Source organism: Doryrhamphus excisus, linkage group LG8 (genome assembly GCF_037039965.1).
Source record: "Doryrhamphus excisus strain RoL-2023G ecotype Guam linkage group LG8, RoL_Dexc_Guam_v1.1, whole genome shotgun sequence".
NCBI lineage: Eukaryota > Metazoa > Chordata > Actinopteri > Syngnathiformes > Syngnathidae > Doryrhamphus > Doryrhamphus excisus.
In genome coordinates, this window is record NC_136364.1 from 20,604,984 (window position 1) to 20,623,077 (window position 18,094).

At 38.6% G+C, this 18,094-nt stretch overlaps 1 protein-coding gene across 2 annotated transcripts in view; it reads right to left on the reverse strand.

Annotated features, from left to right (window-relative positions):
- Positions 1–994: 994 nt before the first annotated feature.
- rasa2 (RAS p21 protein activator 2) overlaps positions 995–18,094 on the reverse strand; it is a 28,075-nt gene continuing 10,975 nt past the window's right edge. For both annotated transcript variants that reach the window (XM_058080961.2, XM_058080962.2), the window contains exons 6-24: positions 15,440–15,523; positions 15,287–15,359; positions 15,122–15,198; positions 14,611–14,712; positions 12,560–12,713; positions 12,214–12,362; positions 11,284–11,398; positions 10,166–10,240; positions 9,666–9,789; positions 9,276–9,382; positions 8,224–8,307; positions 7,264–7,341; positions 7,106–7,179; positions 5,652–5,758; positions 4,900–4,982; positions 4,413–4,621; positions 3,822–3,925; positions 1,558–1,738; positions 995–1,482 (exon numbers count right to left, since the gene is read on the reverse strand). In XM_058080961.2, the coding sequence (XP_057936944.2) occupies positions 1,452–1,482; positions 1,558–1,738; positions 3,822–3,925; positions 4,413–4,621; positions 4,900–4,982; positions 5,652–5,758; positions 7,106–7,179; positions 7,264–7,341; positions 8,224–8,307; positions 9,276–9,382; positions 9,666–9,789; positions 10,166–10,240; positions 11,284–11,398; positions 12,214–12,362; positions 12,560–12,713; positions 14,611–14,712; positions 15,122–15,198; positions 15,287–15,359; positions 15,440–15,523 (2,011 nt within the window). In that variant the 3' untranslated portion in view covers positions 995–1,451. The remainder of the gene's footprint in view (positions 1,483–1,557; positions 1,739–3,821; positions 3,926–4,412; positions 4,622–4,899; positions 4,983–5,651; positions 5,759–7,105; positions 7,180–7,263; positions 7,342–8,223; positions 8,308–9,275; positions 9,383–9,665; positions 9,790–10,165; positions 10,241–11,283; positions 11,399–12,213; positions 12,363–12,559; positions 12,714–14,610; positions 14,713–15,121; positions 15,199–15,286; positions 15,360–15,439; positions 15,524–18,094) is intronic.

Consider the following 18,094-nt stretch of genomic DNA (forward strand, 5'->3'; position numbering starts at 1 on the left):
ATAATGCAATTTTGAAATGTCATTTACACAATTCCCTTTTGTTCTGTCTTGCAAAGGAATGCATGAAAACAAAAAAAAAAAAAGTGGCAACCTTGGAGAAGAGTAAACAATGCGACGTACCAGCAGAGCAACATGTGACATCAATATTTTTAAAAAAGCCAACATACAAATAAATTTTTTATTTTTATTATTATTATTTTTTTTAAGAAAATTGGGTTAAATATACAAGAAGTGCGTTAGAAATAGCTGACAGACCACAGACAAAAAAAATACTGGCTAAAAAAAATGGTTAAGCCAGGATGGTCACACTTGTTTTTAATTACAAATTCAAGTTTGTTCTTTTCAATTAAAAGCAATGACAGGACATAAAAAGACAATTACTGGTGTATGGATGTGTGGAATGCTGGAACGCTGGTACTTCGGACATCTCTGTATGAATAGAAATGCCGTATAAATAGAAAATATAATCACAAGCTGAGCCTCATTTGCACGAATGCGTTAAGAAAAACAAAAAAAAGTGCTTTTAAATATCAGGATTTGTTTTTCCCTTTATGGACGTTTGTAGGTTCTGGCAGTGATGCTGCAGCAGCGATGTGAACAAAGAAATGCGTCCGTTACTGAGATTGTCTGCATTTCCATTATTAAGGGTTTGGATTTCCTTCATAATTGCTCTCGTACCAATATGAGCCATAAACAGAATCCATGACCCGTCTGCTTGCCTCAAGACATGAAAATGCTATCAAAAAACATATGCGCTAAACAAATATATAGATATTAAATTTGTTTTTCCATTTGTTTAAAATAGTCGTATTCAAAATACATTAATTTTGCTTTTTTTCAAGTCAAAAGCTATGAAATTGTCTTTGGTCAAAAAAAAAAAATATATCATAAAATCAACAGGAAGTGAAAACACAAAACGAGGATCATGTAACTGATCAAAATGGGGACAGCTGATACCAAGTATCTAGTCATCAGTTTCTCGTTGAGAGAAATATTAAAGTGCTTCTGCATGATTTATTCCCTCAGCGTTTCATGTGAAAGAACATCCAAAAGAAAGGCAGATCGGCGTCTTCTTCTAACTCCTTAAATACAAACATCTGTTCAAAAAGGGGGAAGATGCTAAAACAATCAATAGTGTTCAGGACGATCCCGCTTAAAGATCCTCCCCTTCAACCTAAAACTGGGTGAATAAAATAAAAATAGCAGCCTACTCACGCAGATGATGTGGACATGAACGACAAGGAAGGAGGCTCTTTATAAAAGGACCTAAAGTCAGAGGAGATGGCGACGTACTCCGTGAAAATGGTGACAAAACCAAATAAAAATACGTCGCCCATAAAATTGTTAGGATCCCAAAGATCAGGAAACATGGCGGGGGGGGCTTTCGTTCTCTCTCTCTTTCCGGAACTCCCTGAGGACATCCACCTGGATCACTGGTGTGTTACCATCGGTTAGAGGTTTTTTCCCACTATTGGGTTGTCTCTAAAGAACAAAACAAATAACTTGAATAAATAAGTCGGTTTTTTTTTGTGTTGTGATTGAGCGGCGAGGTCTTACAAGCTGCCGTACGACGCCGTGGTGTCGCCTCGGACTTCGTGCTGCCGCTGCAGCTCCACCATGATGTTTCGGAGCTGTTTGAGAGTCTGAAAGGTCTCTTTGGGTTCCTGAATAATGAACTTGGAGTACTCCTCCTGGTCTCGCTGGGGGCCTTGGTACACTGCCATGCTGGCGCACGCGTCTAAGTACAGGAGACATATACTTTGTCATGTACAGTGGAATCTCCATTTATTCAGACCAGAACTGAAACATACAAAAACTGAAGCAATTTTTCCATAGAAAATCATTAATTCGTCCATTTTTGACTGCTTATCATCACAAGGGTCGCGAGGGTGCTGGAGCCTATCCCAGCTGTCTTCGGGCGAGAGGACACCCTGGACTGGTGGCCAGCCAATCACAGGGCACATATAGACAAACAACCATTCACACTCACATTCATACCTATGGACAATTTGGAGTCGCTAATTAACCTAGCATGTTTTTGGAATGTGGGAGGAAACCGGAGTACCCGGAGAAAACCCACTCATGCACGGGGGAGAACATGCAAACTCCACACAGATATGCTCGAGGGTGGAATCGAACTCCGGTCTCCTAGCTGTGTGGCCTGCGTGCTAACCACTCAAGGAACTACACGGTACCAGACCCCCATGGGCCTCTTTGATAGCCACGTCTGGCGCATGTACTTGAAACACAAGAACTTGCAGCCCATAGAAAATCTTGTAAATCCAAATATTCCCTTTCAGACATCCTGAAATATGAACCAAATTCATTCAGTCATTCATTTTCTACCGCTTTTTCCTCACGAGGGTTGCAGGGGGTGCTGGAGCCTATCCCAGCTGTCTTTGGGCGAGAGGCAGGGTACACCCTGGACTGGTCGCCAGCCAATCACAGGGCACATATAGACAAACAACCATTCACACTCACATTCATACCTATGGACAATTTGGAGTCACTAATTAACCTAGCATGTTTTTGGAATGTGGGAGGAAACCGGAGTACCCGGAGAAAACCCACGCATGCACGGGGAGAACATGCAAACTCCACACAGAGATGGCCGAGGGTGGAATCGAACCCTGGTCCTCCTAGCTGTGCTCACCAAATCCTCATCGAGTCAGCACATGGCAGACGGGCGCCCTCTTTAGGCGTGATACTCGCACCCCCAAACATGATCAAAGGTGATTTGCTATGACTTCTTTCTGAAATTCATTAGTGTTTTTTTACCTTATTTATAAAAACTTCTGGCACTAGCAAGATTTTGTGGCTTGTCATACTGGGTTATTTCACAGCCGTAATGAATAAGCACACACAACAACTCTCAGAAATACGCAGTGAGCTTGAATGCCTCATTAGCGCTAGGTGAACATTACTTATGAGAAGGAAGAAAGGAGACAGATATGGCGTTATTCATCATTCTCCGTGTGTTGAGCACAAATGAACAAATAACCCACCCTCACAAACACAATATACTAGATGATAGTTGGGACACTATAGACAGATTCCCTGGACAGAATCTGTCTATAGTGTCCCAACTATATAAGAACGACAGCTAGGCACGCAGAATTGCAAAATGCTAAATATTAATGCCAAAGGGATGGATTTAATCTGTGAAACTGTAATTGTCAGCCTGTTGATGAGTTTGTTACTACTCATGTTATCATTCAACAGTGGAAAATGTGCAGAACAAAATGGTAATGGTTTTATTTCATTTGAACATCAGATTACAATTGAATGCATCCCATAATCAGTTCACAGTTCCACATGTCCAAAAGAAGTAGGAAGAAGCAAAGCTTATTAAATCCTACCCCTCCATCTGGTACTTTTACAATCAGTAACTGTTACATTTGTTCACTTCCTGCTTTCCTAATATAGTTTTAATAATTTTTATTTTCTTTTATTTTTGTCATGTACCGAAGTACGGGCGGCATTATGAATTATCCTTACTACCCTTTTTTTTTGCAGTACCTTTAGCGAGTGAAGATTGCTTTAGCGAGTGAATGTCTTAAAATGTTTACCTTTCTTATTAACACATTACCTTCACGGACAACACAATATTTTCAATAACTATAATGTATATTGACAGATTTACCGTCTTTAAAGCAGCACACACTTGATTGTTTGAACTGATTCATCTTATTTCCCTTTGGAAGTCATTTTGAAACCAACAAATCAGAGGTATCTACAGCCCCAGGTTGCGCTCTATTGTAAAAAGGTGCTAGCTCCATCCTCTGGAAAACGAAACAGTCAAATGTGACAAAATCACTCACCTTCCATGTTTTGAAGTTTGGTATCATTTGCAGAGAGGAGGGAAAAAATCCTCTCGGTTTCCCGATCACAATCGATGTCCAGCTGCAGGTTGGCCTGCATGATGCTGAAACAGGGGCGCAAAGCCGAGTGAAGATCCGTTATAAGGACGAGGTACTGATGCGTGAATGGGGGGTGTATTACTTTACGTTTTCATTTTTATGTACGTTTATCTTGTTCAGGATCACCGGTATGCACTCGACCATTCACACGTGGTTGTTGTGTGTGTGTGTGTGTGTGTGTGTGTCTGCTTGATCATGCTTCGCCAGTCAAGTGAGAAGAACATTGTTTAACTGCCAAAATATGTGTCAACTGCAGTACCGGTACTAAAAATACACTTTTGGATCAAGCTGAGAGGACAAGCAGTTGGTATGTTAGTGTTAGCTCTGTAATTGGGGATCATTTTAAAAACATAGTATACCTTTTCCAAAAACCACGGTTCTCACATAAACATGTGCTGAGTGTTTGTTTTGGTCTGAACAACATAACCATAATAGAGAATAATAGTACTAATAATATATTAGTTTTCTTCTTCTTGATGCAAAAACACTTACATTGTGCAGGGCTTACAACCAGGCGCGCCGCCAGTTTGGCTTTTGCAGCACTGCCAGGCTCCAGCGCTGTAGTTGGATGGATGAAAAGTGGCCAGGCGGCACTCGTTACAGCGGCTGACTTGGCCCAGGACGTCCAGCCACTCACAAGCTTCCACGCAGTTCCCCGCCTGCACGTACAGCTGCTTCTCGGAGTGGATCACCTGAAACATCTGACAAAACCACAGACGCTTCTGTCGGTCAAAAAAATGGTTATACTCTTAACCTTGTACACGCTGCGCTCATTCACGCTCACTCACTTCCTCCTTGGGTCCACGCTCACTCACTTCCTCCTTGGGTGTTATTAAATGCACTTATACATTAGCAACTAGTGAAATTCATTAATGCTCAGTTGCATCATCACCTCATTTTGCCTCTTTTTTTTTTGCAAAAAAAATAAAAAAGTACGCCTTTGGTATTGAACGAGTTCATGATGACAATATTAACTTACATTTTTACGGTTAAAGGCACTTTCATCCAGTTTCTCCACTGCCTGGATGTTCTTCACATTAATGATACAGAGGGCCTCTTTCCCTGAAATAATAATAAAAAAAAAGAAATTGTCAAGTCAAAATATATTTTCTTTTTAAAAAATAATTTGAAGTTATTGGTTTTCTATTTCATCTGTTCAAAACATCATGGTAAAAATTTATTATTCTTGTAGAAAAATACAAAAATATATTTAAAAAGTATAATAAATAATAACAATATTAATAATATATAATAATAATATATTATTATTAATAATAATATAATAAAAATATTTTAAAATGACAATTTACCAAAAAATATTATTATTTATCTTTTATTGAAATTCAAATATGCACATGCATATCGATTGTAGATAGATAAACTTCCTTTATTGTCATTGCACAATAACACAGCAGTGAAATTGCCAACGAAATTACAATTAATTACAACAACAATTACAACAAATTACAAATTTCCCCACTGAGGGACGAATAAAGGCATATCTTAATCTTAATCTGAAATGTCGTTGCCTGGCTCCCGTATAATAATAAATAATATTGTATGCAAGCGGTAACAAATAAATCATGTAAATAGATGACCACCATTAGCATTTACACCAAAATAGTAAAATAAATATGAAGCAAACTATCTGCTATCTGCACCAAATAATAACAAGAATGATCACTGATCACATGTCCTCCGTGCGAACGTGAAACAGAAACAAGTTCTGACCTTTATGTTTGTGATAGGAGAGCTCTCTGTTGGTCACTCGAAGCCATCGCTTTTTAAAGTTTTTCTTGCCGAGCCGTTTCCTCCCCTGGGCTCGTTTCTGTACTTCCCTAAACAATGCAGACCCCAGCATGATATTTTTGTTTCGGTACACCTTTCTTCTATTTTACATATATCATACACTCATCTCACAAGATGAGACAATACACCATATTGCCTTCAAGAGATACGAGACAATAATTGAACAGTTTAACGGTGAAAGAACTACAGTTCCCACAATGCTTTCAGTGTTGAAAAATAAGTCATATAAATCATGTTTTGAGCCGCATATGACTTGACATTTGATCAGGTTTAAGTAAGTTTGATCAAATCTAGAATCACTAAGGCAGGGGTCTCAAACGCAATTTACTTGGGGGCCACTGGAGCTCGGATCTGGGTGAGACTGGGCCGCATCAGGTTTTCCAAAAAAAACAAAAAAAAACAAAACGCATTTATTAAAAACAAAAAAAATTAAAAAACTTCGCTTTGGTTCCAATTTTCTACAATAAAAGCTCTGTTCCACTGTTCTCAAATATCTTACTTTTTATTTTTCTAAACAAAATAAGATGAAAAATAAAGAAACAAATCAAGAATAAAGAAAATCAATCAAGCAGTAATAAATAAATAAATATAATAATAATAAAAACTTAAGAAACCACATATAGTTGGTGGGTAGACAAATTATTTTTTTCAGATTAAAATGAACAAAGCATTATTAGAGCCCTGTAGACATGACAAAACACGACTATAGTCACATTTATACTCTTTTTATTTACAACATATTGCGCAACTGCAGGGTCTTGAGACACATGCTAACTCGCAAACTAGAGAGCTCGCGACCTAAACGGTAGCCTTCAAGTTATTTCCTTTAAACTAAATAGCCAAAAACTTACCACTTCCACACTAATAGGGAGGATACCTATTAACAGTTATTTAACCTTTAACATGAACATTAATCAAATGTAATAATTTTTTCCTGGGTACATGATACCATACAGCATCCATATCAAACTTGCGCGGGCCGCACTAACATTAAACTTTCATATCAAGGCGGGGGCCTCAAACTAGTGTCCTGCGGGCCGCGTGTTTGAGACCCCTGCACTACGGCTTCTGCTTAAACCTGACATCAATGCAGCTGAAAAAAAGCACCTGCTGAGTGACAAGTGACGCTGGGAACACTGAGGTAGGTTGGATTGCAAGGTTTATGGCATGAGTAAAGCACTTAATGCGGGCTTCCGATCTTGCCTGCACTTCCATATCATGGTACATGTATTATTATTATTATTCATAGTAGTCCGATTGTCTGCCCTGTTCTTGGGAGGTAGCGTTTCTATAATGGAGAATATTTCTCTAATACAGAGTATGTCTTGTATTCTTGTACTCTTCTGCTGACAGACAGTTTTGGAGCGAATACTCACCCTTCCTTTAGAACCACTGCGTCCTCCAATCCACTTGACTCTTTTGAAACATTTGAAGATATTTCATCTAGAAACTAGAGCCAAAAAGCACAAGAAACTGCAGTCGTTAAATGCTAATAAAAAGGTAAAACAACAGAAATTATGCAATAAACAAATACCTTTTTAACTTTTTCAATGCACTTATCTTCCTGGAATGATTTGAAGAAGTCATACATGTATGATTCTTTGAAACTAGACTGAAGAGGGGTAAAAAGAAATAAAAATCAACTCAAAATGAACCATAACATGCCTATTCACACTTCTGTTTGTAAACACTGTTTATGTTCTAGTTATATACACATCCATTTTCTATGCCACTTATCCTCACTAGGGTCGTGGGGGTGTCCTGGAGCCTATCCCAGCCGTCTTCGGGCAAGAGACGGGGTACACCCCCGGACTGGTCGCCAGCCAACCGCAGGGCAAGTTACATACATTAATCCACAAAAAACAAAAAATCGGCAGCACGGTGGTCTAGTGGTTAGCGCGCAGACCTCACAGCTAGGAGACCAGGGTTTAATTCCACCATCGGCCATCTCTGTGTGGAGTTTGCATGTTCTCCCTGTGCATGCGTGGGTTTTCTCCGGGTTCTCCGGTTTCCTCCCACATTCCAAAAACATGCTAGGTTAATTAGCGACTCCAAATTGTCCATAGGTATGAATGTGAGTGTGAATGGTTGTTTGTCTATATGTGCCCTGTGATTGGCTGGCGGTAGAAAATGAATGAATGAATGAACCGAAAAATCTGTAATCTGCCCAGAGCCTTCGGAATCAGTAGCATTAGCCCATGTCACTGAATGTCTGAAAGCTTGTATGTAACACTTAAAATTACCAGTGCACTTGAACACCTTATCACGTGAACGGCGCAGCTCTTACTCCCGATGCTGTGCCGACACAAAGAAAGGAGTCAAGGGGTAGAGTCACTTTTGCTTTAGTAATAACGGTATTCACCCCCAATTCTGGTTTGTACAATTGTGACATAATAGTGGCGTTATTAAGGCCCAGGTGTAAAAATCATTCCCTACTACTGGAATGATATTAGATCCAGTAAATCTTTTATCCCAATAAAAACATTCTACTTACCAGTTTTTTTGACAAACTGCCCCAGCTGCCCAGAGTCTGGATGGTTTTTGAGATGAGAGTAAGCGTGCGGGAAACCTCAGAATCCTAAAATGAAACAACATTTACAAATACAGTAAAGTCTCGTTATATTGATATCGGTTATAACGAATGACTACTTATTACGATACTATTTTCATTTCCCGGCAAATTTCTAGTCTTTTATGATATAATTAGTTCCGTTAGTACGATACCCGGTTATTATGATAATCCGGTTACTACGATGCCCTTTTCATCTCCCGCCAGCCAATTTGGTCTGCTTATATCGATACAAAAGCAGCTTAAATCAATCTTTGCTTAAGGATTTCAATACCAAAAAAGAACACGGCGAACGGCTGCTTCCAGTCAACTTTATTTTTCACACTTCCACCACCAGAGCGCAGCACACACACCGATTCCCGCACTTCCTGGTTCACAGGTCATGCTCAACCCACCCCACATAGCTGGCCAAACACATGCCTGCAACAGAAGAACCAACTGACATAGCATACACACCTATTCCAACGAAGACACAAGCATACAAATACATGTATTTTTATTGTGTTGTGTTCAGATATCTTTTTATCGCTTGCAATAATCACTGTTTTTCATATGTACATGCTGGCGTTCGTGGTTTCTCTCGTGTGTATAGATTCTATACACACGAGAGAAACCACGAACGCAGTTGGTTCTTCTGTTGCAGGCATGTGTTTGTTGACTGGAAGCAGCCGTTCGCCGTGTTCTTTTTTGGTATTGAAATCCTTAAGCATCCTTAAGATTGATTTAAGCTGCTCGACATTGTTCTATACATTGTTCTATACTATAGAACAAAATAAAGTGCATTATTGCCCACTTTTAATGCAGTTCGGCGCAGGATCGGATATATGGATAGTCCGGTTATATCGGTATTTTTTCTGACTCCCGAGAATATCAATATAACGAGACTTTACTGTAACTATGTTGTATCTGCTTTCTGTGCATGCAATGCAAGCCGATTAGATGGATAACAGTTTGAAACTGCGGTGCTGAGAACTTACAGGATGATGGGAGCGGAGCTGGAAGGAGTGTGGTGAAAGGACAGCAACAGCAAAGAAACGCAAGAAGACAAAGCTGCTAACAGCGGAGTACTGGACGTGGGGGTCAGCTGGTGAAAGACAAAAAAATGTAATGTCATTATCTTCATTGGATTAGTCACATTTCCTGCGTTTGATGAATATAACACACTCCACATTGTGGCAGCAGTATCTTTACAGTTGCGGATTACAAATAAATCTAATTTACTACTGTTTTAATTTTTTTTAGCCCAACAATTCAGTGTACTGCCATTTACATGACACTCAATGTAAAATAAACAGATTATGAGCTTCCTTAAAATATACTAATGCATATTAATGCAATTTGTAGACATATCGACTTGAAGCGTTTACCTGGAAAATGTTTGCAGGCCAAGTGTCTTAATGACCTGAAGACGGCACACATGAGTGGAGGGCAGTTGGCGCTGGACTGAGTGATTGACGAGAAGACTTTCTGCACATAAACCTGTAGGTTCTCCTACAAAGTGAACAAGAGCGAGAAGAAATTATGAAAATAAAGTAGTTTTTTTTAATCAAATCAAAATTCCACACACAAATCCTAATATATGAAATCGGGAGCAGCTGTTTGTTTGTGGAGCCCTTGCATATAAGGGGGTCTCGGGGGTGCTGGAGCCTATCCCAGCTGTCTTCGGGCGAGAGGCGGAGTACACCCTGGACTGGTGGCCAGCCAATCACAGGGCACATATAGACAAACAACCATTCACACTCACATTCATATAATATTAATCAAGTAAAATAAACTTAAACAGAGAATTGCACATATAGCTACACATACTGTATGTGCAGCACCAAAAACAAATATCTTAAAGTCTGTTAAACAAGCAAGCATTTACCTTGTTCACCTCCACATTGTCCCCTTCTTTTAGCTTATTGGGATCAATCTCACACGTTTTATTGGACTCACAGATCTATAACAGGAAAGAAAAAGATATAGATATACAGGTGCATGTCAAGAATCACGTCCTCAGTGTAGGTAAAAGTCAAATAAATGTTCATTCATCCCTTCCATTGATCAATTTTTGTGTATATTAAATTGTTTTCTGTATGTAAAACCCATTCTTTTGCCACTTATCCTATACCCCATGCTGGAGCCTATCCCACCTGACTGTGTTCTTCTCTTTTTTTTTTTTTTTTAAATCATATTTATTTGGGCAAATACACGAAACATCACAGTGCATCTCCCACATCAATCAAAATACAACTCTCCATTATTTACATTTGTATTCAGCTATCTGATCACAAGCCGAAAAGGAGTAGGCTGAAGCAAAAGCTACCCCAAATGCCTACCCCTTTTTGCAAGATATAATCATGTTCATGTTACGGTCTTGTTTTCCCCTGCTATTATCATTATCCTTATTGTTATAATCTTTATCATTATTACTATCATTATAATCATCATTAATATTACCATTGTCATCATTATAGTTAACAATTTTTTGACTTTTTTTTAAATTATTTAATTTTACAGACTTCATTGCTTCTTGTCGAGTGCTGTATCATTCCATCTGTTATTTTCTGAAATCCGCAGTATTTGTGCTTTTATTGTCAATTTATTAGCCCACTTTTTTTGTGACATTTACATATCATTTTCTGCATTGCATGTGTCTAATCTTGTGCATTAAAAAAAAACTTGAGACTGTGTCTGAACAGGTGACCAACTCAAACATCAGTATCTTCTTGTTAAACCCTACCTGAGGTTTTTAGACGTGTTTATTAAGTTTGTGTGTGTCTAGTCTTGTGCATTAAAAAGCAAGGTTTTACCGATGACCAGCTCCAGCCCCGGTAGTGTGTAGTTTTTATATAATATAATTGTCTCACTTTCTGAATTTAGCTACCAAAATAAATTAAACGTTATTGACATGTACCTGTATATCATTTTCAAATGTGTTCAACTGGACTTCCTATCGCTCCAAATGCATGTAGATGTTTGTTTTTTTTGTGTACCGCATACCTCATCAATTACAGGCTTCAGAGTAACAGCAAGGTAATTCTTCCCCACAATCTTCATCATTTCATCGATGCAGCGTGTTGCCAATGAGTTGCCACGGAAGATAGTGTTAGCCTCCCTGCGTGGAAACAGAAAAGCTTTCACATTTGCTATCGTTTGTCATTTTCCACATTTAGTTTGCAGTAAAAACGCAAAAATTCTATCACAAACATGCGGGTTTACTTGCACTACTAAATCAATGCCGACTGAGTCACAAACAGAACTACAAACAAAAACTGGTGCGTGATGCTTTGGGCATCGAACGAATGTGTTATGCTCATTCCTTTGCAGTGTGCTTATATTATTTGGAGCCTTTATAATAATAATTTTAGTTACATGGCAAGATATGCAATGCAAATGGTTTAATAAGCAGATCAAATAAAATAACGGAATAATGAAGAAAAATTAAGTAAAGAATAGGTTAATAAATGCAGGTAAAGGGGATACAAATATTATATAAATATTATATAAAAATATTTCCAACCGTTGTCAAAAATGTATAGTGGTTAATGTACTGCTGAACAACATGACACTGATTTATCTACCTTATATATGTATATTATTGTGTGTATATTATATATATTTATAAATAGTATGTATGTATATTGTATATACTTATACACTTTTCCTTTTTTATTTGAAGGTTTTCACCTGTGCTGTGCTATGCTGTGCTGTGCTGTGCCTTGCCATAATGCGACTTGCGCCTCGCTAAATAAAAACCAAAAAACAGCAAAAGCATGGAGTGGATCCAGTCTTTCTTCAGTGTGGCTACTCAGCCCCCTTTTTTCAAGTTCAGGGGACGCGCAAGGCACGAAGGAACTTGACAAATGTTGACCGAGCCAACCTCAGCAACTGTGTGTGTGTTCGTGCTGCAAACATTGCCAAAGTTCTCACTGAGTGTTGTCCAACTCCAGCGCTGCCACGGCTGAGACGAAAGGCACAAAACGATTGTGATGCAGGAGAAGTCGAACTGTGGGCAGAACGGTCTCGTATCGCTCTCTACAGATGTCCCCCAGGATGTGCGCTGCTGACGCCGAGATGGGCTGAATGGACGTAAAAGGAAGTGAAGAAGGTGAGTGGGTGAAAAAAAGGAAATACGCCGATTTCACAGTATAGGGGCGGTCTGTGGTAGAAGAGAACTGATGAAGAAACCAATAGTATGTGAAATTGAAAAAAAAAAAAAAACACAGTAATGGTATTAGGCCATCACAGATTGTACAAAGGCTATGAATGATCCTACCTTCACGTCAGGGGATTTGAGCAGCAGGTTGCAGAGCGGTTGGTAGCAGGCAGATGGCAGCACTGTGTCTTCCAGGTAAGCCAGCTTTAGACGCAAGGATCCCAAGTCATCAGACTTTGACTTGCTGCCATTCCCTTTAGGTTGGAGAAGATACCTGATAAACCAAATAGATACGTTCTTAGCTTGCTTTCATGTATGTTTTAGAACACCTGAAAAATTGAAAAAGACAAAGAACATGGCTGTGCAGGAACAAGACACATGAGATAAATGAGATTGGGTTAATGAGAACGAGACAAGACTAATATTTTTAAGAAAAATACAATGAAAAAATAATCCAGGTGCATTTTGAAATGTTTATTGTGCGTAAATTAACTACAAATGCTATGCTATGTTGATTATACACACACGTGCATGTGTATACATATACACATACAGTAGTATATGTATGTATATGTACATACACATACATATGCATGCACACACACACACAATTATATATATGTATATACGTATATCAAAATAATGCAATATTTCCTTTAATATGTCATTTTTCACTGTTGCAAAGTTGCAGAATGTATTTTCTCACAGACAAGTTCTACTGTTGTGCATTTGCAACTGAATTGCAAAGTACACATTCCGCCACATCATTTTGCGCTGTTGTTTGCATGAGTGTTGACTGTCGTCTGCACAAATGGTCTGCATTTTGATTTGTAGTTTTTTTTTTTTTTCCCATGGGAAAACTGGCTCGGTAATTATGTTTGAATTTCCTTGCCTTGCAATGACTTTTTTTTTTTTTTATAAATTCACTCTTCTGCTGTGTGTATGTTAGCGTCTCCAACTCCGACTGCTAACCACACACACGCCGTGCAGCCTCGAGTTCTAACAATAAAATAATAATAATACATACTGATAATACATTTTATTTGTATAGTGCTTTTCAGAGTACTCAAAGACGCTTTACAGTGAAAAAAAAGTAATACAAAATACAGTAGAGTAAAAACACAGTAAACAATGCATTAAAATACAATATCCATACATTAATTCAGAGCTAAAACAAGGCTAGCTGTGAGGTCTGCGCGCTAACCACTCAACTGCCGTGCAGCCTTATTCAAAATTATTTAAATTATTTGTACAAATTACTGTTTCACTGCTGTGTTATTGTGCAATGCCAATAAAGGAAGTCTATCTATCTATCTATAATGACGCCGGCAACATTCATTCAGTTCATTTTCATTTATTGCGTGATTAATTCATGTATTTATTATCTTATCAGGAGGGTTTTTTTTCTAAACAAGAAATTTCAACATCTTTTAATCTTGCAAGATCTCATGAAACAAGATTTTGTAACACCCCTACTAACTGGCATCACTCTTCTTGAACGTATCCCCATTCATGGCTCTCTAATCAATGCACAACATGATTTACATTATAAAGTCAAAATCCGTCAGCTGTGTGCAATATAGTATAACCCTTAGTGACACAGAAACCATGTGACTGAATGAATGACAGACAGTCAGTCTATGAAGTAAGCACCTGCCCCAGGTCAGCTAAGATAGCCTTTAGCATAAGTGGAAAAAGGAACGGAGTGTAAAAATTCATATCTGCAGGGGATCAACCCCGCACGGCGACCATATATTTCATATCAGCTGTTCATAAATGCCACAGAATAAAGTGATTAACTTCCCACCGGTGGGTGATAAATCACGCTTCTGTCTTTGCAATCTGTGTCCTCTTTTGCTGGTGATGTAACAATTCAGCTGTGACTTTCACATACAGTATAAGTGAAATATTTAATGTTACCATGGCGACAAAGACTATGCCTCAGACTTCTGCAAAGCTTCATATCGTACCGCTCACACTAATTGAGACATCATTTAATGTGCTTCTATGATAGGTGTATTTTGTTTACTGGATCAGTGTAGTATATTTTTACATTTTGACCCACATCATGTGACTGAACTGAATTCAGATTAAAATCTGATGGATATACAAATTATAGTTTATTTATTAGAGCATTGAGTTGGCACTGAAATAAAAATGTACATGCTTACCAGGCTTTGTGGTTGTGATTATTTCGCAAGATCTTGACATGAACCCGCGTTTCCCCCAGGAACACATCCTGAGCCAGATTCTCGTTATTCCACAAATCCACCCTGAAAAGGTACGAGATGCATTTATACTATGCATGCATGGCAGGTGATGAGAATCAGGTAAGACTATTTTTTTCTTCCAAATAAATTGCAAACACTTCCGTTACAAACTTCAGTGGTTGTTTGAGTTGTGCTTTTCTACTCGGTTCATAAACGTCAATCAAAATAACCATGCAAACAATACCACTTCAAATCAAATCCTCCAAACCATGCACCAGGGTTTACCTTAAAATTTTGTCTAGTCTTACCCCAAGAGCTACGAGTCCACTGTGATGGAAGGCCCACTATCCTTAACCAGAAACCAAGGCTTTTTTTAATCAGTACACTTTGACTCACTACTTAAGTTGATCATTACTTCTTTCTAACTGAGTGCATAAACATAAAGTATATTCGAACAAAAGCGGGAACTAACTTGATCTCTAGTTTTTCAATGTCCTCCTCCTCCACTTGGAAATGTGACTTTTTGGAGTAGCTGCTGGACCGTGTAACCTGAAAAATTAACGTCACTCTTTTTCATAAGCAAAAGCGTGAAGTAGCAAGTTGAACAAAAAGTAACAATCAAGTATCAAAAATGTACCTCGAAGAAGAAAGTCTCTTCAAAAAGAGGGTTGCTGGTTTTCTTCTTGACCTTTGTTTTCTTTTGGTCAGATCTGATAGGAAATCAAAATACCTGGAATGTGTCATACTGAACCTCCGTCATGAGGAGCACGCGTTGTACTGAGAGAGTTACCTGGCAGGTCCTACTAGTGACACGGTGGCATACGGGTCACAGATCTGCCCACTGATGAGGGGTAATCCCTGGCACTCTATTATCCTGCAGGTATCCAAGAAAATGCAACAACAATCGTGAAAAAATATGTTGCTTTGGTTAAAACACAAAGATAATAGGTCTGCTTTCATGGATGACAAAAGAAATTAAAAATATTAAATTCACCGCTTACCCTCACATTAGGGTCGCGGGTGTATGCTGGAGCCTATACCAGCTGACTTCGGGCCAGAGGCAAGGACATTTGAAAGACTAAAGTCCCAAAATAGGTGTTAATTAATTGGATAATCAATTCACCACCAGGCTGCACGGCGGTCGAGTGGTTAGCGCGTCGACCTCACAGCGAGGAGACCCGAGTTCAATTCCACCCTGTGTGGATTTTGCATGTTCTCCCCGTGCATGCGTGGGTTTTCTTCGGGTACTCCGGTTTCCTCCCACATTCCAAAAACATGCTAGGTTAATTGGCCACTCCAAATTGTCCATAGTAGGTATGAATGTGAGTGTGAATGGTTGTTTGTCTATATGTGCCCTGTGATTGGCTGGCCACCAGTCCAGGGTGTACCCCCGCCTCTCGCCCGTTCAATCCCGTTCAATCTCACCCTCGGCCATCTCTGTGTGGAGTTTGCATGTTCTCTGAATGTTCTCCGGGTACTCCGGTTTCCTCCCACATTCCAAAAATTCCAAAAACATGCTAGGTTAATTAGCAACTCCAAATTGTCCATAGGTATGAATGTGAGTGTGAATGGTTGTTTGTCTATATGTGCTCTGTGATTGGCTGGCCACCAGTCCAGGGTGTACCCCGCTGGGATAGGCTCCAGCACCCCCTGAGACCCTCGTGAGGATAAGCGGTAGATAATGAATGAATGAATGAATTCACCACCGATTAATTGTTGCAGCTCTAGTATTCATGTATTTTGATCATCAGAATACTGGTACCAGTAACTCATACAGTGGTTTGTACCTATAAGTAAATACATATATATCAGGTTCTCAATAGTATTTAAACTCAGAAGGGCACACAAAAATGTCTTTAACTAATTTCTAAAACTAGAAATGGTAAACAACTAAACAATTAACTGTTGATTAATGTTTCACAAAAAGTTTATAAATCCCCTAAGGATACCGCTGTTGTAAAGTGGTACTCAGAATGTGAAATTTATATATATATATATATATATATAAAAATACATTGCACTGATGTATTAGAGTAGACACCAATTAAAAGTGTTGCTTTGCCCCTATGAATGGCTTGTGTTGCAAAGGGACTGTGACTTCTATCAAAGGTGTTTCAGGTAAAAACAAACAGACACTGTAGGAACCCTAAACAGGATGTGGCTGCTAAGCGAGGGTCACCAGGGAGTGATAACGGGAGTCAGACCTTTAGAAGACAAGCAAGAGAGAATGTCAGGATGTTTGTGCACAATCGTCTTAGGTGTCATGACAATATTCCCGCTGGTCTCCTTAGTTTACTTCATAATCAACCACACCACCACCACGACTCTGCAATGATCATCTCGCTTCATCTGCCAGCATGGCTTGCATATTTGTGCAAATGACAAGCTTTTCTTTCACTTTTATGCCTTTTTTGAATAGTTCTGTGTACAGACGTTTTACCATATGCATATTTGACAATTTGAGTTATGACAGTCACGTGTCTCCAGCTTTAAGTCAGGGGTCGCAAACACGCGGCCCGCGGGCCAAATGTGGCCCGCAGGACACTAGTTTGAGGCCCCCGCCTTGATATGAAAGTTTAATGTTAGTGCGGCCCGCGCAAGTTTGATATGGATGCTGTATGGTATCATGTACCCAGAAAAATTTATTACGTTTGATTAATGTTCATGTTAAAGGTTAAATAACTGTTAATAGTTATCCTCCCTATCCGTGTGGAAATGGTAAGTTTTTGGCTATTTAGTTTAAAGGAAATAACTTGAAGGCTACCGTTTAGGTCGCTAGCTCTCTAGTTTGTGAGTTAGCATGTGTCTCAAGACCCTGCAGTTGCGCAATATGTTGTAAATAAAAAAAAAAGTATAAATGTGACTATAGTCGTGTTTTGTCATGTCTACAAGGCTCTATAAGGCTTTGTTCATGTTAATCTGAAAAAAATAATTTGTCTACCCACCAACTATATGTGGTTTCTTAAGTTTTTATTATTTATTTATTACTGATTGATTGATTTTCTTTATTCTTGATTTGTTTATTTATTTTTCATCTTATTTTGTGTAGAAAAATAAAAAGTAAGATATTTGACAACAGTGGAATGTTTTATCAGAGCTTTTCTTGTAGAAAATTGGAATTTTTTAAAATATTTTTGTTTTTAATAAATGCGTTTTTTTTTTGTAAAACCTGATGCGGCCCAGTCTCACCAAGACCCGAGCTCCAGTGGCCCCCAAGTAAATTGAGTTTGAGACCCCTGCTTTAAGTCTTGTCTTAAAACCCATGTTTATTCTCTGGCTTTAGTCGTATGGTCCTGTGTTTTAGTTCTATCTTTTTATTTTAATTAGTTTTATTTTTATACTTTTATTACTTTGCGTCTTGTTTTTAATATTTTAATATCTATTTTACTATTTTATTTCTTATTTGATCTTTTAGTTTTGGATTACATTGAATTTGTACCTTTAT